General features: G+C 38.2%; 2 protein-coding genes across 2 annotated transcripts; one reads left to right on the top strand and one right to left on the bottom strand.

The window, feature by feature from the left end:
* Positions 1 to 2,849: 2,849 nt before the first annotated feature.
* On the top strand, positions 2,850 to 5,298 carry LOC131438019 (zinc finger protein 431-like). The gene is made up of 6 exons (XM_058607779.1): positions 2,850 to 2,861; positions 2,924 to 3,853; positions 3,910 to 4,138; positions 4,197 to 4,528; positions 4,584 to 4,803; positions 4,870 to 5,298. The coding sequence occupies exons 1-6, from the start codon at positions 2,852 to 2,854 to the stop codon at positions 5,075 to 5,077; spliced, it is 1,929 nt and encodes a 642-aa protein (XP_058463762.1). The 5' UTR covers positions 2,850 to 2,851; the 3' UTR covers positions 5,078 to 5,298.
* Positions 5,299 to 9,194: 3,896 nt separating this feature from the next.
* LOC131438375 (mannose-1-phosphate guanyltransferase alpha) lies at positions 9,195 to 10,903 on the bottom strand. Its single transcript, XM_058608375.1, has 6 exons — positions 10,882 to 10,903; positions 10,734 to 10,826; positions 10,308 to 10,678; positions 9,728 to 10,240; positions 9,547 to 9,667; positions 9,195 to 9,483 (listed from the first exon to the last, which is right to left on the bottom strand). Exons 2-6 carry the CDS (start codon positions 10,771 to 10,773, stop codon positions 9,239 to 9,241), a joined length of 1,290 nt encoding a protein of 429 aa, XP_058464358.1. The 5' UTR covers positions 10,774 to 10,826; positions 10,882 to 10,903; the 3' UTR covers positions 9,195 to 9,238.
* Positions 10,904 to 21,269: the final 10,366 nt, after the last annotated feature.

The following is a 21,269-nucleotide window of genomic DNA, read 5'->3' as shown; positions in this document are numbered from 1 at the left end:
GATTGCTCTGGTTGGCAATGAAACACCGTCAAAATATTACATTTCTGCTTGAAAGTGCAAAATCAGAGCAATCCACGCCACCAGTGTTTCTCAATGAAAAACGGCATAAGAATCGGCTGCGAAATCTGTTGAAACAGAAAGGCCAAATTCCACAAAAGGAATGTAATGCCAAGACTTTGATTCCTTGGCAGGAATCACTAAAAAAATAAGTGAATTCGCTGAAAATTTACGGAAGGATGTCTCACATCCCGAGGTAGAAGTAAAAAAAGCTTCCAGAAATAAAAAATATATATATTATTAGTAGTAATAACACAGTTTGCGGTTCGTCTTGAGTTATACATACTGTACTTATATTTAGCGTAAATGCTACAATTAATTAAATTTAATTTAATCAATTTGAAAAAGAATTTTACTCAAAATTTAAGTGCTAATTACTCTATTTTTGGCACATGAACAAATAAAGCATAACTCAGTAAATGAGTAGATTTTACCCAAACATCGTTTCCAGTGGAAGAACTCAAATTTGAGTAATTAGGGATTACTCTAAATTAGAGTTGTTCCACTTTTTCTATAGATGAGTGGGATCTTACTCATTTTTGAGTAACTATTTTTAAGCGTGTAATCATTTGCTGTCAAAATAGAACCCGCCAGGGATTCCAGGTCATTTTCAAAAAAATCTGTGATCAAGCCTAGGGATGTCGGAAATTTCGAATTACTCGATTATTTAATAATCGAGTATTATTTTGAAACTAATCGATTGAAATTTATTCGATTATCTGGGTTATTATCCGATTACTCGATTATCACTATGGGATTTTTTTGATTATTCGATTAGCTCAATAATCGAATATTAGTTTTAGGTTAATCGATTAAATATTACTCGATTATCTGGGTTATTTTTCGATTACTCGATTAATCGATCGATGTTGCGACATCCCTAATCAACACGCTTAAAAATAGTTACTCAAAAATGAGTAAGATCTCACTCATCTACAGAAAAAGTGGAACAACTCTTATTTAGAGTAACTCCAAAGTTACTCAAATATGAGTTCTTCCACTGGAAACGATATTTGGGTAAAATCTACTCATTTACTGAGTAATACTTAATTTGTACGTGTACCAAAAATAGAGTAACTATCACTCAAATTTTGAGTGAAATTTTATTTCACATATACCAAATTTGCAAAAAAATTGCTCCTTTTCTGAGTGTATTGTATTAAAATATTAAGTAATTGAACTCAATACTATATCAAGTGGTGGTCGCTTGGAGTTGTGTGTCAATCGCAAATTAACATACATGTCAGTTATGCTCAGGCACCAATCATACACTTATTCCTCATAAATGACATTTGAGCATATTCGTTTCCATACTAAAGCACAACACGGAGTTTATCATTCCGGTTTTTGCAGACACAACACCGTTTGTGTTAAGCGACTCACCCTCGAAACACGCGATCTCACTAACAAAAAATACAACCTGTTGCTACAAATGGTTATTACAACTTTTAGACTGATCTTGCGAATAGTGACAAAAAAACGAGTTCTTGCGTTAAACTCAAATTTAGAGTAGAAGTTACTCAATATCATTGATGATAACTACTCAATTTTTGACGTTTCCATGTATCATTTGAAAATGAGTAACTAGTACTCAAACTCTGAGTAACTTTTTCTAAGCGTGAAGCCAAAAACCAGCTCGGTGACAAGGATAGGGTGCTGCAGCAAGTGCTATTGTAGCTAACATCTAGGGAATTTGGTGGGCAATCAGAGCGCTCAGAGCAAGCCGTTCTAGTTTTATTCATTCGACCAGTTCTTCTGTCAAATTTAAAACTGGTCTACGATGCCGTTATATTTTTGTGTATATTTGAAACACGAGTAAAACACTGCTGGGGCTGCCAGTTTTTCTTGTTATAAAATCCAGATATAAATTTTATAACTGGCATAAATTATGCATCTAGAACTAACATTCGAGCATTTCAAATCAAGAAAAATCTTAATTTCCTTATCGTAGTCAGGGATGCCAGGTTCACAGATTTTCAATTTTCTGCACAGATTTTAAAAATGACTCAGATTTTCACAGATTTCTGAAAATGATCACAGATTTTTGAAATCGAGCACAATTTAGCAACCAAAAAGTACAGAGCGGTTGAGGAAAAAGGTACAGAGCGTGTTGGACCTTTTTTTTGCTCACCAAATTGATTACTATGGTACGGAAAACGGGCACAGATTGGTATGGTACGGAAAACGGGCACAGATTTTTACAGACAGGTTTTTGGCTTGATCGAAGATTTTTGAAAATATGGCCTGGCATCCCTGATCGTAATGATGAAATTCTGATCGATAATTTGCGGGGAAGTGCGGTATAGGGGGGTACTGAATAAACAAGTAGTTTGCAATATCCTATTTTCTGGTTATAGACACTCTAATGTTGAGCATTTCAGAATAAACGCTAGTAAAACGTTTCTAACAACTGCTTTGCATAGTATTATTTATTTACGATTACGGCTTGCTTCTTTAAGCAGCCCTTACACGAGACAATATTATTGTCAATACAAGGAGTATTGACAATACTTTTGATCGTGTAAAGGAAACTTCATTGGATTGACGAAAATATTGTCAAAAAATCAAAACTGCTCATCAATCCGACAATACTTTCTCTCCAGAGAAGAAACTATCAAATATGTGCAATGAACTCTCCTCTCAATGTTTCAATGTTCAGTTGCAATATTTGAAGCTTCAAACGCTTGATTTGTTCGAAAAATGCGGACTCAAGTTACCAAGTCAATTGGATTGACGGTATTGACAATACTTTGGATTGACAATAATATTGTCTCGTGTAAGGGCAGCTTTAGACATGGCTGAAGGTAAGTTATTGTTCTAAATCTAAACCAATCGTGTATTCTTCATGTATTCAATTCATTATTAGATGAAAAACAGACCGTTCCATCTCCGATAGAGGTATTAATCAAAGAGGAACCGGGAGATATCTATGTCGAATTTACCTTCGAGGATTGTTTGAAGGAAGAGCCGGATACAATTTTGTCAGAAAATGAGCAAGATCCGATTCCTGTTGAATCGCGTCAACAGCCAAATGTTGATATGAGTCGGTGTAATTTTTGTCTGAAATCGCTAGTGGACGGCAAACGAGTTCAATTCGCTCCCGGTTGCGAAACAGCACAGCGCACGAAAATTGAATTCGTCCTGTCGATTAAACTGAATAGTGAGCCGCAGTGCTGTTTTAGCTGCTGGCAGATGATCGAATTGTTTAATGGTTTCAAGCGGTCTTGTTATATGGCATTATTCAAACCTGATGAGCTTATCGGGGCAGTTATTCCAGCTGTGGAGTCTTTCACGGTTGTGAAAGATTCGACGAAGTTGGTCCCCCAACCACCCTCAGAATATGAATCTCTTACTGCAACTGTGGTGGAGTCTTCTACAGTGGTAAATGTTTTGGCTAAATCGGTACCTGAATCGACGTCAGGACATCGATCTCTTACTCCAAATGGGACCGTAAATGGTGCGGCAAAATTGGTGTCTGAATCGGCGACAGAAGATGGATCTCTTGCTCCAATTGAAGAGTCTTCCACGGATGTAAAACATTCGGCGGGGTTGGTACCTGAACCGGCACAGGAAGATGGATCTCGTACAGACCTAGTACAGTGCATGCAGGCTTCGTCCCAGAGAAGGAAATCTTTTGGTTGTCGACATTGCGGTAAACGCTTTGCTATAATGCAAAGCCTTTTAACGCACAAGCACAAGTGTTACAAGCTTAATTCCGAAAAATACTCTTGTCATGTGTGTTTTACCGCATGCAACAATCGACTCGAGCTACAAGCCCATTTACGTTCTCATAGTGGTAATTTTGTCACATAAAGTGAAAAGAAGTAGTTTACATATTTTATTGTATTTTAGACAAAAATTTATTCAAATGTCGGAATGAAGGCTGTTACAAAGCGTACTTTTACCCGGAGCTTCGAGTCCAGCATGAACAAAAGTGTGGCAAAACTAAACCATTAGAACCAGTTAACTGTAAAATTTGTGGCATTGAGTTTCCATCCGCTCATTCTATTCTAGGTCACATGTTGACTCATAAAGAAGCAGTTTATGAATGTAAAATTTGTAATAAAAAGTTCATTCAAAGGTTTGTACAGAAATTTGGCTAGTAAGAAATAATAATGGTAAATATTTGTTGTTTGTAGGAACCGGCTAAAGACACATTGGACCACACATTTTCGGAAAGAAATTGAAACTGCCTATCCGGAAGCCCTCAATAGTACCAATAATGTCACTAATGCTGATCAGACCAGTAAAGATCAAAATCAAAGTTCCAACAACAATACCGCTGTAAAAACGCTAATTTGTGACATGTGTAATACGACATTTTTGAGCAAAGAGGATCTGTCAGCACACAAAATCAGTTGCACAAAGCTAAATCCGTTTCAGCATAAAAGTAATCTGCTACGATGCACACTCTGCCCGGCCATATTCGATGATCAACAATCGTTGCAGTATCACGTAGATCGACATAACGGTAAGTAGAAGTCACATAGAAAACTCTTCAAGAGATAATATTCTTGTATCTGCAGGAATAAAATCCGCCTATTGCCGCAATGAAGGATGCACCAATTCATATTTCGACGCTAGATCTCGCAGAAACCACGAAAAAGTTTGTGGTAAAGAATTGCGCTTCGTTTGTAACGTTTGTGGTGCTGTAGTTAAATCCGAAGGCACATTCCGTACGCATATGGCCAATCATGATGATCCTAAGCATCCGTGTGGGCTCTGTGCGAAAAAATTTCACACTCGGTTAGTATCTACACAATGTAGTCATCATAGATTGTGTTTCGAACAGCATTTCGTTTCTTGAAGCAGGGCACAACTGAAGAAGCATTCATCTGTCCATTCAGACGAACGAAAGCACGAGTGCAAGGTGTGTGGTAAGCGGTTCAAATCTCACGAAGCCAACCGAGTTCACCAGCGAATCCATACGCAGGAAAAACCGTATCCTTGCCATATCTGTGAAAAACGGTTCACCTACAATTGCCAGCTCAAAACTCATCTTCAAAAGGGGCACGGGTAGTTGCAGTATCAAAATCTGCGAATTAGCTATCAATTATCTTGGGGAATATACAGTGCTGTGCTAAAGGTTAAAAAGTGATTTGCAGTTCAAGGTAAGTGATACGAGTCATTTATTCCGAAACTCCGCGTGGTTTGACAAATGTCTCCCAGTTTTTTTGTTTTTTTTTCAATGTTGCTTGAATATCAAAAATGCAACGAACGCCAATGATCATCGTTCACTTCCCTTCGCCTTTGTTTGATAATCGCTCTGATATTCGGACTTGTCCGTACATTCGGATGCGAACGAAGCCGGCGCTGCTTCGTTGCTCACATGAAGCTCTATTCCTTACAGTTGTTATTCGCAAAAAAAAACAAACCCTCGAAAGACTTGAGGTGAATAGCGACCCTTACACGATCATTAAAAGTGTCATTACTAAAAAGTAATGACACTTTTAATGATCGTGTAAGGTCTACGAGTTCAGTAATGACACGAGTAATGATGGAATTCCGGATTTTCCATCATTACCAACATTATTTCTTATTATTATTTTTTTTTGTGGTTTAACAGCTACAAAAGGGTGAATTTTTCCGTTAACAACTACCAAAAGTTTAAAGAAAAACATCAAACAGAAACGTTGGGGTCTAGAAAAACTTCTACTCTAACTATGCTGAGTTCATTTGTTTACTTCTGATAAGTCTGCGCTGAGATACAGTGGATACCGCAAATCATGATTTTTGAGAAGCGTTCTCGAAAATACCTCTTCACCGACTTATTTCTCAATATTTTTCCACGAAAAAATTATAAAATATTGTTCGAATGTTGATTTTTATCATGCAAAACATTTGAATTTATTTTGTTGAACGATAATTCCGGAAAAAATCGCAAAAATGATGATTTTTTTCATCATTTACACCCTACCGTCCCTCTGGGAAAAATGTAGATAGAAGCCACACATACACACTAAGATTTAATTCCTTTGTTTGGTAATATTTTTGACGAGAACTTTCGGTAATCTATAGAAATAACCGATATTTCGGTACATGGGTTTTATTTTACAACAATTATGCAAATTTTCACCGAACGATCAGTTTAACGTAAATTTTCATAGCAGAATTCTGTATTAGATATACAATTGATACGGTAAACCTGAATGGTCGCCGAATACGGTAAAAATCATACTGTCCGTTTGGTAAAGTTATCTTCCAATAACCGAACTTCTGTGAAAACTGATTGTCATGAAACTAACTGTCAAACAGTTATTAAAATATTCAGTGAGTGTCTTTTTATTAAACAAACGAAAAAAATGTTGAAGAGTTCATCGAATCGATTGAGGTACAGGTGATAAAAATTTTTAAGACATTAGAGCCACTAACAGCTTTTTGTTTACTTATAGGCAGAAAAAAATTTTGTATCACTTGTCCACTTGCTGCCAACACAAACCATTCAAGGGTAATTTTTGGTGGATTCGACGGATTGTGCAGTGTTTTGGAAGGCGCTCATAATTCCGGCCAGTCGGAACATCTGACACTTTTTAAATTTCTCGTAGAATAAAACATTTTCTTCATTCGTTTTTGTGAATATGTGTTGTTTTTTGCAATCCGAAAATCCAGAATTTTAACCAAAGGAAAACAAACAAACAAAAATTACCGAACAATCTGTTAGATCCATTTGGTTTACAGTTTACGGTAATTGTTTGACAGTTCAGCAATTACCGAACGATCGGTAATCAATTCAGTTACCGAACTGATTACCGAACGTTCAGCTGTTGAAAATTCGGTAAAAAATTACCGAATTCTGCGAAATTTTCTAAGTGTGTAGATCTTTGCCTATGATTGAATATTGTTTTGGCTAGCAACAACTTCAATACCCGGTATCGAGAGGAGATTAATGCTATAAAATGAATAGCACTTTTCGATTCCTAAAAATACCCTCCATAAGAGTCGTCCCGATCAAGGCGAATAATATTGCAATTGTGGAAGTCTAAAGTAAGCCATGTTTCACACAGGCAAAATGCATCGCAGCTACGAGTATCTAGCAGGTATTCGAAAGAATCAAGTTTTGGTACGATACTGGAGTACAGTGATAATACCCTTCGAATGATAAATTAGCCATCGAATGATACGATCGCTGAGAGGATGGGCCATTGTTCAACCAACTGTTTTAAAAATGTTATTACTGTTGGTATCAAAGCAGTAAAAAGATTTCTAAGAGGATTAGTAATATTGAAGGCTGTTAGTATCCAGTCCACGATATCAGAGAATTTCAGCAATCTAGATTTTGTCTGATTTTCTTTCTGTGATTTGGGGTGATTAGGGTGTTTTGATCCTGGAAGTGGATACTCCTTATTATAGTTTCCCAAACCTGGTGGAATTTGCTTCGGTCGGTTCAGAGTCAGCACTTTTCGTTTCTTTTTGATTACTCTACGATGAAGACAGTCTAACGCCTTTATGTGGAAGCTTGGTCTTTTCCTGCTTCCCTCCAGGCAATGGGTAAGATGTTCATTCGCCGGGGTCGTCAGAGCTACCTTCATCAACTGGCAAAAGAGGTAGGTAGTAGGGATGTCCGATACCGAGTCGATACTTTGAGGTATCGATACTTTTTTTCAAAAATCGAGTATTTTTAGTATCGATATAGCATCAGAACGATACTATTAGTATCGATACTTTTCGTCTCGATACTTATAGTATCGCAACGGATTAAAGTCAATTCCCATTACGACGTAAATTTTTTTTGTTTCAATTACAGAAGCTTTAACCTTAAGGTCATTTGCCTCTTCAGGCCAGAAAAACTTTCTAAGACTATGTTCAGGGTTGGGAATCGAACCCAGGTTGGCTGCGTGAAAGGCATCGACTAACCCATCCCGCTATACCTGTCCCCAATTGAACTTTTTTTTCTTCGGATTTGACGAAGCGCCAGTCTCGTGCATGGATTGGTATGACTTAGACTAGCCGTTGTTGAAATTTGTTCTCGACAATATCGCTTCTTGCACTGAAAGAAAGTGAACTGAGCGAAAACCATCAACAAAAGGCCATACTCTCAGAGGATTCAAACATTTCAATATTTCACACTCATTGCACTCTCTTAGTGCGCCTGTGGGACGACGCGAGATTGTCGAGTACGAATTTCAACGAGCGCTAGTCCACGTCATACCAATACATGCGCGAGCCTGGTGCTCCCGTTCCGCCCATCCCTGGTCCCGTGGTAATAATAATAGTAGTTAAATTTAAACCGCAAAATTAGCACTGACGAGCCGAAGAAAAAGAATATGTGCTTTTGCACAAACCAACGAAACTCCTAAATGTTCAATAGGAATTAGCTCTTAGTGTAGTATCCGTGTATCGACATAAAGGTTATGATATGAAATTTTTTTAGAAAATAAGTGAAATGTGAAATTCTTTGAAGTGGGCCAAAAGTCACTAAAGGCGAAGTGCAATCTATGTGGCAAGAAATATGCGTATACCAGTTTCACAACAAATTTATGGAAAAACCTGCTGCTGCTCAAGTATCAATTGATACTTACAGATATCGATACTTTATTGCCTTTTGATACCATGTATCGATACCCAAAATGTTGGTATCCCGATACCCTAGGTATCGATACTTTACCTTCCGAGTACCATCCCTAGTAGGTAGGTTCTCAGGGTGCAATGAAGCCGTTCTTTTTAATATTTCCTCGCAAGAACGGTTCGAACGCTGCTTCATGGAGACCTTTAGTTTCTCTTCCCGCTGTATGTAAGTTGGGCACACCGAGAGATCATGAAGACTTCCGCCACAGTAAATGTATTTTTCAGCAGGAATCGTCCTCATGGGCTCTCCACATTTACCGTATCTCGTATTGCAACAGAAGGGTGCCGTATGTCCAACCTCTTTGCAATTGGAACAGTGCATCACCCGTGGTACATACATGCGTACAGGTAGACGAACTCCCTCCCACTACCAAATAATTTGGGAGCGCAGATCCGGCGAAGGTCACGTGAAATGAGTCTGATGGTTAGAATTTACCGGTTATACTTCAGCCCTTGCTGAGATAAGCACCTTCGCCGATGTCGATTATAAAAACGCGTGTTGGCTTATCGAACATTCTGATACGAATGAACTGGATATTCTCTACAATATATTGTTGCAACACATTTAGTCATCTATTTAAAATAAACTGGTTCACTAGATGTATTTTACTAAAATTTACAATATAATCTCATTCTTAAAACTTCGCGTCAGCTCTTTGTGTGGCAAAACAATTGAATTGAGAAGGATCATCTCGGATGGTACACTAACTGCATATCCGAGAATAGTGATTGAAGGATTCAAACGGCCGTCGCTGTTGAACAGCGGAGGATTTTCCATTTTCGCAAATGGTTTATTAGGATCCGGGTCGCTTGGTGTTCCCTCTACTCGAGCCCACATACCGATTTGTGAGCTACGTCCCACTGAAAAATGATAATTTGAATAATAGTTCATTTCATTAGGTTGCCAACAACAGTGACGCTTACCAATGCTATGTAGAACCAGAGTGTGATCTTTGATGACTGCGTTTTCGAGAATAATGGACTCCCGGATTCGTACACCTGGTCCGATAACGACTCCTGGGCCAATTGATACATTTGGGCCAAGCTGTTAAGCAATGAATGTGTTCATTAAAAACTTCTCTAATAATTGTTTAGCACTGATTACCGTGGCAGTTGGATGTACTGATGCAGTCGGATGAATATGAACGTCTGGAACGATGTTGCAAATCAAGGCACCATTGCTTTCCTCGGAAGTTTTGGTTCCCGGATTTGCCAGCCGTTCGGGATGAGTGTTTTTATACAATGCCAAAAAGTGTCTATTGGCGTATATCGCCGATCCAGCGGTTTTAATTTGAGACCACCAATTTGTCACTGGCAGGGCAAACATCATTCCAGTACCGGCTAGCGGAGTTAGTATCTCCTGTTCTAGTTGGATATGCCCAACGTCTCTGCCGTTGCCGTTGTGTAGTGTATTGTAATCCAACTGTTTTGAATGAAATACGTTTCCCATGCGGCCAAAAATTTCCAAGGAGCAAACGTACACACCACAGTTAATCAGAGTCGAAACGTAGGAACGTGGCTTTTCGACATAGTGTGTGACCTCTTCGTTTTTACCAAGCACTAGGCAGCCATAGTGGACGGCTTGCTGGCGTGTTGCTTCTGTGCCCATGATTGAAACCTGACATGAAAATTAAAATACTTCAGATAAACGAAAACAGTCCCATCCCCGCATATTATTTTCCTACCAACGCTTTCTCGCCCTTGCTCGTGTGAAAGTCATAAAGCTCTTGCAGGGGAAAATCTGCACAAACGTCACCGTTCAGAACGAAAAAGGCACTCGGATTGCCGGACCGAATTTGATCCCTAAAATGATACATTCCACCGGCCGTTCCAAGTGAAGTAAACTCCTGCAGATAGCGAATATTGACATCATACAGATTTTGCATATTGCTCACGAATTGCTGCATCTGCGAGCACGGATAGAACCCCAGTATAAGAATTTCCTTGAGACCTAAGATACGAATACAAGCCTCTACGTGGTGCTGAATTATGGGTTTGCCTGCCACCGGAAACAGTGGTTTCGGCGTGTCCAGCGAAAGAGGCCGGAAACGAGTACCTACCGGTGACTCAATTTTACGTTAATGCTCGATGTAAAACTAATAAACACGTACCTTTTTCGGGACCACCAATCAAAATTATTGCTTTTAACATTTTTGAGAAGCTTGAATAATAAGCGATCACAAAACCTGGCAGTTTTTAGCCGTCTAGAATATTTATTTTGTGAAAGAAATTCTAACGATAAGAGAATTGCGATAATACTTGCAGTTACACGTCCCTAATTTTGACGTTTGCAGTATTTGTTTGTTTTCAGCGTGTGTAGGGATGTCGCAATATCGATCGATTAATCGAGTAATCGATTAATAACCCAGATAATCGAGTAATATTTAATCGATTAACTTCAAACTAATATTCGATTATTGAGCTAATCGAACACTCAAGCAAATTGAGTAGTGAAAATCATAAGGCAAATCTTATGATGCATCAAAAATCACCAAAATCATAATTTCATAAGATAAATATGAAAAATATACCTCTGCAATATACATCTCATCTATCACTATTATAGTTTTCATACGAACAACTTATGAACTTTACAATATATGAGAGAAGTTATGTTTGTCATAGATATTTCGCACAATGTTTCTAAAAATTTCGTATGAATTTCATAAGGCGTTTTATTGGAATTCCTATTTTCGGGATTTCATAAGGCGGTCTTATGGTTTGCTTACGATATTCTTGTGGTTAAACATCATAAGAAATCACTATGAAATTGCATATATTTTTTGCCTGAGTAAATAATCAAAAAATCCCATAGTGATAATCGAATAAATAATCGACTAATCGATTAATAACCCAGATAATCGAATAAATTTCAATCGAATAGTTTCAAAATTATAAGCGGCCCTTACACGTGACAATATTATTGTCAATACAAGGAGTATTGACAATACTTTTGATCGTGTAATGGAAACTTAATTGGATTGACGAAAATATTGTCAAAAAATCAAAACTGCTCATCAATCCGACAATACTTTCTCTCCAGAGAAGGAACTGTCAAATATGTGGAATGAACTTTTCTCTCAATGTTTCAATGTTCAGTTGCAATATTTGAAGCTTCAAACGCTTGATTTGTTCGAAAAATGCGGACTCAAGTTACCAAGTCAATTGGATTGACGGTATTGACAATACTTTGGATTGACAATAATATTGTCACGTGTAAGGGCTGCTATACTCTATAGTCAATGCGAATGTGTTGGTGTGGCTATTCTCAGCAGTTGAAAGGTTAATGCTAGTGTGAGTATGTCGAAATAACCCAGTGAATTTTGTCGAGCCGCATCGTGCCAATTATTGAAGACATATATGCAATAAAAAACACTGCAATGCCAAGAGAACAGTTGAGAAAGACATAAAATCGTTCATAAAACTCTATATCACGTAATGGAACTGTCTTCTACTTGGTTCATTAGTTCATAGCTTACGAAATTCTATATGCATTTTTCGCAGTGTATGATTATGAGTCAAAAATGTTTTACCTCAGTGTAAAATTGAACCCACAACAAACTTTGACTTCGGCTCGCACACATTCTAATTTCGTATATGAATAGATCTGCGCACTCTGCATCGGTGTGAGTAACAGAGACGTCAAATTGCTCAATTATTAAATAATCCGGACTAACAAACCAGATCATTTGCCAGATATTACAAATTTTACCAGATTTTACAAATTTCCCAGATTTTGTAAGATATCACCAGATTTTGACAATTTTGGCCTCTATACGATAAGTGCTGAGACCTTTTTTTTTGCTCACTGAAAATGAAGATAAATGTTTGGGTAAGAGACAGATTTTTGAAAAAATAATATAGCAACTCTGAAAGTGATATGAATCCAGCCCCTGCTATGACGTCATGTAACTGTGGCCAGCATCATCCTGCAAAAACCAAAACAATGAAGAAGAATGGCTAACAAAAAAGTACGGGTGTGTAATATCAGAGACATAACTGGATGTCGTGAATACGAATAAAACTGACACGATTTCTTTATACTTTCGAATTCGAATTGATAGCTGATCGATTGTGTGAATTGTGAAACTTTTCACGTCGATTATCTCATTTAGGATTTGCTTATTTCATTGAAAGAATCTATGCTGCACAGGATTCATTTGTACCTTTTCGAAGGATCAAATTGTGGAATTGATATTTAGCACAATTCGGAACAGTTTTCTCGAACGATTTTCGCACAGCGAAAAGGGCACCAAGCAAATCAAACATTTTGGATTTTCACTAAACTGATGAATTTTACCTTCGATTTGCAAAGAAGTAATCTTAATAGTTCTTAAGATAACATTTAGGACCATTAGAACGGCTGAATGTTGTCCACTTTTCGTTTTCTCTCACTCCAATGGAAACGACCAGAAGCTCTGTTGCATGATGCAATCGCTCTTGTTTGAGTTGAAACTAGCTTTGCGTACATACCGCAAGACATCCGCTCGCAGTGCCAAATGATGCGAAACTCGTTTAATGCGTCTTCTCGCCTTGAAAACCGGAAGGCAAATAAGAACTACGACCTGAGCGTTTGAGGTTTTCAACCACGCAGAATGTGCGCTCTCCGATGTCGCTGTTTGAATGCGTCTTTTCGCTCCGACGTCTGCTTCCATCCAACGCACAAGAAGAAATGATCGATTTTCGACGTTCAATTGAAGATGTGTGCCTGACTACCTCAAAATCGTCGTCCCTGCGCGAAAAACCCAAGCGAAAGTAAACCGCGTTGTTTTCAAATTTTGAGAAAACTCAGTTTTTGAGTTGTTTGTGGTTATCTCACACTGTTCAGAATATTATCCTAAATTCCTGATCATATTTTTGATGAAACAGTGAAAGAATTATGTTGCTGCCATTAATACAAATCGAGATATTCACGATTAAGTTCTGCCCATTCTTCCATATGGCTAATTTTGAAAAGGCTCCCCATAGTAAAGTAAGTCATATTCATGACAAAATTGGATATTACAAACCACTTGTTTATTCAGTACCTAATTTCCCCACAATTATCGATCAGAATATCATCACTACGATAAGGAAATTAAGATTTTACTCGATTTGAAATGCTCGAATATTTGTTTACTCTGAGCGCTCTAATTGCCCACCAAATGCCCCAAATGTTGGCTACGAACACGATGTAGAATACCCTGGTGATCACGTTTTTCTATGTGTTAGTGCGGTTGTCATTTTATTTTGGAATAACAGAGAGACGTGAAGAAGAAAAAACATAAACAAGTGACGTTGCGGGAGTTGGTTTTATGAAAATATTTAAGTTGATTCTGTTTGCGATATTGACAGTAAAACGCGGTGTTTTGTTCCGGGATGTCATATCATCGAGCACCGAAGAACCCGGTTATTAGAAAAAATGGTTTATTTTTTGCGGACTGAAGTACAATAGTGTAACAAACTAGCGCGTATGTTCTGCACAATTCGGGACCAAAGATTATCAGTCGAGTGAAATTCAGCGTAAATTTTCTGGATTTCAACGTCTGGTCTTAGGAAAGCATGGTAAGTTCAATATTTTCAATCATCACAGATAATGCGGACATTGATTTTAGCTCAATCTTCGACTCGCTGTAAATCCACGTCGGAGTTGGATTTCATTCCGTTTGATAGTACCGGTAAAGACAAATTTTCCGAAACGGATTCGACTTAGTGACCGCAAAAAATAACTAATAAGATCAGAAACACATCAACCATCATTAAAAAAGCATTTACGTACTACGGATAGAAACTTGAAATGAACCGTTCGTACTGTGTGTGAGTTAACGCGTGTACCGAAACCTGTATCGTAGAGTAGAGCAGCGTATGACTAACTCGCTCGTAGTTAACCTCGAACGGAATTTCAAACTTCGGCTGGTAACATTCTCCACCGATGAATTTCAGTGTAATTCCAGCGAACAAATGGATCGATTCACTCGATCTCCCTATGAACATCGGTAATCTGGAATGATTTCATTTGGTCATTTTTCGTTGTTTCACGATGGATTGATGTCTCCTTGTGGTGTTGACAAAACTTCATTTTCGCCAAATACTTATTTAGTGAGAACGCTGATCCGATGACAATAAATTGTCAGAAAAAAATATAATTAGTCAAATAAATCCATACTTAAGAGTCTGAAGAGCTATAGGCACATATTGTTTGATCGATTTGGAACTGTAAAACAAAGATGTATTCATTATCGGCTAAGCGACAATCAACGTGTGGTCTTAATAGGGTATAAAATAAAATTATTGATAAGTGCAACATTTTATTCCTCCAATTCGGAATCATTTCGAGCATCACCTGCGTTTATCCATGATAACTGTAATAGATTCCACAGTGCGATTCGCCAAATCCTTCCTCCAACGAAATGAACAGAATCGGATGTGTGTACAATTTTCTATATTTTCGACGTTACCTTGCAAGCGCTTGAAGAAAAAATGTCCAGATTTTCAATTAGTGCCAAAGATTCACCAGGCTGCGCGACAGCCGGAGTAACTTAGTAGTGAAATCCCGATCTGAACTGGTCGTTTGTTTATGTTTACATGCCTGAATCCCGGCACGCCATATTTAATTTCATGAGAAAATTACCAAGACATCCAAAAATGTCTTATCACACCACCAGTGTATTTTACATCGTGGGCTACGAAGCACTTGCTTGAGCGCCTTATCCTTGCCACCGGGCTGTGTAAACCACATTAGCGGCCCTTACACGATCATTAAAAGTGTCATTACTAAAAAGTAATGGCACTTTTAATGGACGTGTAAGGTCTACGAGTTCAGTAATGCTACGAGTAATGATGGAATTCCGGATTTCCCATCATTACCAACATTATTTCTTCTTCTTATTTTTTTTGTGGAAGTGCTGAATATCTTTAGAACTATACGCGAAAAAATGACAAAGTGTAGATTTAAATTGTTAATATTTCATTAACCTTAACTTTTCAATGGCAAATCAAATTTATTTTCAGCTAAATGAAAATAAAAATATTGCTATTGCTATTGCTGGAGTAGTTACAAATACTCATCATTAATAATGAACGTGTAATGCTAAAAAGTAATGATGTACAGTAATGCAGTAATGACGAGCGTTTGAGCAGAAGTGTCATTACTTAGTAATGACACTTTTAATGATCGTGTAAGGGCGGCTATTGAGGTTTCTATGCCCGGTGAAAAATAAACGGCGACCCTAATGAAAACATTAGTGGCCAATATATTTCCTGATGAAAACAAAACAATATGTAAAAACGATTCACACGTAGCATCAGGCGTGGAACGGTTACGGAACAACAACATTAATTCTAAGTAATTCATGTGAAGGGACACAACGTCAAGTTCACGGAACATTATATCGTCGGGTACATGAGTACGTTTTCTGATGAAAACAAATCAATCTCATTTGCATTTGTTGTTCACACTTAGAAAAAGTTACTCAAAGTTTGAGTACTAATTACTCATTTTCAAATGATACATGGAAACGTCAAAAATTGAGTAGTTATCATCAATGATATTGAGTAAATCCTACTCTAAATTTGAGTTTAACACAATAACTCGTTTTTTTGTTACTATTCGCAAGATCAGTCTGAAAGTTGTAATAACCATTTGTAGCAACAGGTTGTATATTTTGTTAGTGAGATCGCGTATTTCGAGGGTGAGTCGCTCAACACAAACGGTGTTTTGTCTGCAAAAACCGGAATGATAATCTCCGTGTTGTGCTTTAGAATGAAACCGAATATGCTCAAATGTCATTTATGAGGAATAAGTGTATGATTGGTGCCTGAGCATAACTGACATGTATGTTAATTTGCGATTGACACACTACTCCAAGCAACCACCACTTGATATAGTATTGAGTTCAATTACTTAATATTTTAATACAGGGAAACACTCAGAAAAGGAGCAATTTTTTTGCAAATTTGGTATATGTGAAAAAAAAATTTCACTCAAAATTTGAGTGATAGTTGCTCTATTTTTGGTACATGTACAAATAAAGCATTACTCAGTAAATGAGTAGATTTTACCCAAATATCGTTTCCAGTGGAAGAACTCAAATTTGAGTAACTTCGGAGTTACTCTAAATTAGAGTTGTTCCACTTTTTCTGTAGATGAGTGACATCTTACTCATTTTTGAGTAACTATTTTTAAGCGTGTTGTAAGCGAGCTGTCAGAAAGACTTATTGTGTGACGATAGGGTGGCTCACGTACACGTATAAAATAAAATATACTGAATCAGAATGGATGTATGGAGACACTATCTACTATAGTATCTAGAAATGTACACCGTTTCCTGGAGATGTTCCGTTACCAGATCATACTCGTCCTGAAAGTGGCAAAGCAGCTTGGTTCCAAAGCTGCAAAGCTTGAATGTTGGATTGACATTCAACGAATCTAGAGCCTTCCGCAACGAGTGATAATCCGCATTGACAACCATCAAACGCTGAAGTTTAATTTTCCTTGCTACTGTCTTCCATGTAGAATAATTCATATCATCCGGATCAGCATCTGGATTGTTGTCAACATCCAGTGAAGCGCAGGTGTTCATCAAGGCCACTGACACGTGGCTGACAGACGATGCCTTCGAACTTCTAGTTTTCTTCCGCTTGCAGACAGAAGGTTCCACTGTTTCCCAATCGGTCGCTCGCCTATAGAGTCAAAGTTTGAATTCAACCGAATTCACAACTAAACTGATCAAAGATTTATATATATATATATATATATATATATATATATATATATATATATATATATATATATATATATATATATATATATATATATATATATATATATATATATATATATATATATATATATATATGTATTCAGCATTGTATGTGTTGTACATTTGATTTTACAATATAAGTGGTTCAGCCTTCGGCTTTTCATCTTTGCTACGCCTAATTTAATGATCATTATGTTCTGATGTGCATCTTTTTACATTACGAAGTTAGATATTCCATTTGTTTTGATGATTAAAATAAGAGAGACTACCTACTTAACCTATTGTTGTATCCGGAAATTCCCGGAATGAAACTTCGGATTGAATACTTCTAGCTGTTGCTTTATTGGAAGTCAATCCAAGAATGAATAAAATAAGATTCATGTCAACTGTTATAAAGGGTGATTTTTTAAGAGCTTGAGAACTTTTTTAAACAATAAAACGCATAAAATTTGCAAAATCTCATCGGTTCTTTATTTTAAACGTTAGATTGGTACATGACATTTACTTTTTGAAGATAATTTCATTTAAATGTTGACCGCGGCTGCGTCTTAGGTGGTCCATTCGGAAAATCCGCTTTTTTATCGACAAATTTTGTTCAGCGATGAGGCTCATTTCTGGTTGAATGGCTACGTAAATAAGCAAAATTGCCGCATTTGGAGTGAAGAGCAACCAGAAGCCGTTCAAGAACTGCCCATGCATCCCGAAAAATGCACTGTTTGGTGTGGTTTGTACGCTGGTGGAATCATTGGACCGTATTTTTTCAAAGATGCTGTTGGACGCAACGTTACAGTGAATGGCGATCGCTATCGTTCGATGCTAACAAACTTTTTGTTGCCAAAAATGGAAGAACTGAACTTGGTTGACATGTGGTTTCAACAAGATGGCGCTACATGCCACACAGCTCGCGATTCTATGGCCATTTTGAGGGAAAACTTCGGAGAACAATTCATCTCAAGAAATGGACCGGTAAGTTGGCCACCAAGATCATGCGATTTGACGCCTTTAGACTATTTTTTGTGGGGCTACGTCAAGTCTAAAGTCTACAGAAATAAGCCAGTAACTATTCCAGCTTTGGAAGACAACATTTCCGAAGAAATTCGGGCTATTCCGGCCGAAATGCTCGAAAAAGTTGCCCAAAATTGGACTTTCCGAATGGACCACCTAAGACGCAGCCGCGGTCAACATTTAAATGAAATTATCTTCAAAAAGTAAATGTCATGTACCAATCTAACGTTTAAAATAAAGAACCGATGAGATTTTGCAAATTTTATGCGTTTTATTGTTTAAAAAAGTTCTTAAGCTCTTAAAAAATCACCCTTTATGTTCGTTGGGTGCTATGATCCAACATTTCCCCCATGTTGTGGCCTGGTACCACACAGTACGGAGCGATACGAATATGACGTATTCCTTGAGCTGTACAAAAATCTTGAAATTCGTGGCTGGAAAATTGAGTTCCATTATCGGACTATTACTTCGGGATTTCCGAATGTTGCAAAGGTCTGAATCAGTAGTCTTATGGTGGTTTTTGTTGTCGTCGATTTTGTTGGATATATTTCAGGCCACTTTGAGTAGGGATCAACTATTATTAGAACATAGACACCATCTACGGGACCTGCGTAATCGATATGTATTCTGGATCAGGGTTTGGCAGGAATAGGCCACAACTCTAATGTCGTCTTTGTAGGAGTGATGGCTGCTAATAAACATGCCGTGCAGTGTTTGACGTAGTCTTCAATGTCATTGTCGATACCGGGTCAAAAATCATAGCTTATACCTATTGCCTTCATGCGTACCATTCCGGAATGACCTCGATGAAACTGTTGCAGAATCCTTCGTCGGAATATCTCAGGAACTATGACTCTGTCGCCAAACACTACACAACCGTCAACTAGGCTTAGCAATTCTTGTCTGTTGTAATATGGTTGAGCTGCAGTGGAAAGATTCTTGGAGCAGGAAGGCCATCCGTCACGAATGTTCTTGACAACAGTTTGAAGTGTGACATTTGTTGATGTTGCTTTCTGCAATGTTGCAAATGAAACCGGAACCTTTTCTGTAGCATCGGACAGAATGCCTTTCTTGGAACCGAAAATAGACAGTAGCGGCTTGTGGTCAGTCAGCAGTGTGAAATGACGTCCTAGCATAAACTTGTGGAACTTTGTTACTGCATAGACTAACACGAGTGCTGATTTTTCAGGCTGAAGTGATGTCTTAATTTGATTAAAAGCGCGTTGTCACTCTGGAGTCCATTGCCAATTTGTTTCCTTCTTCTGCAGCTGGTCCATTGGATGACGTAACTCGTGCATGTTGCGAACGAATCTTGCATAGAAGTTGACCGCTCCTAGATACGACCGTAATTCGGGAACGTTTGTTGGGGCAGGAAGTTCAGCAATGCTCTTCTTTTTCTCGGGATTAGGACGAATGCCTGCTTTATCTACGATGTGTCCCGAATAGGCAAGTTGTGTTTGAAAGAGATGGCACTTCTCAGCTTTGACATGGAAACCATACTCCTCAGCCGCTGAAACAGTAAGTTGAGTGATGCTAGATGCGACTTTATGTCCTTTGAGAATACGGTAACATGACGATGAAAGAGCGGACACCAGGAACATCTGAAATCATTCCATCCACCAAACGCTGGAAAGCTCCTGGAGCGGACTTTACTCCTGGAACAAGGCGATTAAATTGATACAGACCACGATGCGTGTTGACGGTGAGTAGCTTCTTGAAACTATCATCAACTTCGAGTTGTAGATACGCATCGGACAGATCAATGATGCTGAACACTGTGCTACCATTGAGTTGCGAAAATTTTGTCAGGGTTTGGAAGCGGATAGTGGTTTGCCTCCAATGCTTCGTTAAGTCCCGTCGAATAGTCCGCACAAATGCGAACCAGTCCGTTTGGCTTGCGTACCGCCACAATAGGAGCAGCCCATTCGGAAAAGTCGATTGGCTGTATTATTCCAACCGTGTTAGTTTGGCGTCCACCAATGAAATGGTATTAAAGGGAACCGGTCGCTTGGGACAGAAAATCGAAAATGCAGGAACTGCAGCTTGACTTCCACGCCGTTAATGATGGTAGTCACGTACTTTCGCTTGCTTAAGTGTTGAGCGATGTGGTTCACAATAAAAATTCTTCGGGATTTTGCTTTACCAGATTTTCTTGGTCTGTTCGGTAACTTCTTCTCTTCACCAGAAAAAACTGATTTTGTCTTGGAAAAACAATTACAGTATCCTTCCTTGTGACCCCTGCGGTTGCACTGTTTGCATTGGTGGTTCGAGAAAGGATAATCTCGAACGAAGTGCGTTTGGCCGCATTTACAACAAGATTTGCGAGGTGTTTTACCTCCCGATTTTGAAGACTGCTGTTTATGAGAATTTCCCACCATGAGATTGTCGAGCCGTTGATAGTCGTCGATCAGATTCTGGAGTGTAACGGGATCTTTTGCTGTTTCAGCCTCAATGCGAGAAAGTAACCTGGCTCGTATGTCTGTGTAGTGCGCTTTAAGGCCATACACAAAAACCAAGCACTTGAACTGGTCAATTTTCATGTTCTTTGAAATCGAAGTCCTCGCATGCACGGTTTACCTTTCCGCCGTAACTGATAATGTCTTCGACTTCTGATTTCATCAACTGCAGACACTGGTAGTGCTTGTTGAAGACAGACGTTTGCGATCCGAAAATCTTCTTGATGATTTCGACAGTGTCAGTAAAGTTGATATCTTTGGGAAGTTTTTTTGTGGCATCTTCCAGGTTCTTGGCGTATGAATCGAAAGTGTCCGCGTATCGGCTGTACCATTTTTCGAATGTAACTCCATTTTTTTTTCCATAAATACGTTTATTTCTTAAGGCAGTTTACATAAGTTTTTCTTCGCCGTAGCATCACTTTTACATAATATTCTTATCCTAATT

This window comes from Malaya genurostris, chromosome 3 (genome assembly GCF_030247185.1).
Source record: "Malaya genurostris strain Urasoe2022 chromosome 3, Malgen_1.1, whole genome shotgun sequence".
NCBI classification, from domain to species: domain Eukaryota; kingdom Metazoa; phylum Arthropoda; class Insecta; order Diptera; family Culicidae; genus Malaya; species Malaya genurostris.
Note: the sequence above shows the minus strand (reverse complement) of the source record. Positions and strands in the feature narration are given on the sequence as shown.

Excerpts from the sequence above, each read along its gene's own strand:
- LOC131438019 (XM_058607779.1), top strand. Across the intron at positions 3,854-3,909 it reads CCATTTACGTTCTCATAGTG|ACAAAAATTTATTCAAATGT; the intron begins GTAATTTTGTCA and ends ATTGTATTTTAG. Across the intron at positions 4,139-4,196 it reads AATAAAAAGTTCATTCAAAG|GAACCGGCTAAAGACACATT; the intron begins GTTTGTACAGAA and ends TGTTGTTTGTAG.
- LOC131438375 (XM_058608375.1), bottom strand. The coding sequence starts at position 10,773 with ATGTTAAAAGCAATAATTTTGATTGGTGGTCCCGAAAAAG. Across the intron at positions 10,241-10,307 it reads GCAAGGGCGAGAAAGCGTTG|GTTTCAATCATGGGCACAGA; the intron begins GTAGGAAAATAA and ends TTTTCATGTCAG. Across the intron at positions 9,484-9,546 it reads TCTGGTTCTACATAGCATTG|TGGGACGTAGCTCACAAATC; the intron begins GTAAGCGTCACT and ends ATCATTTTTCAG.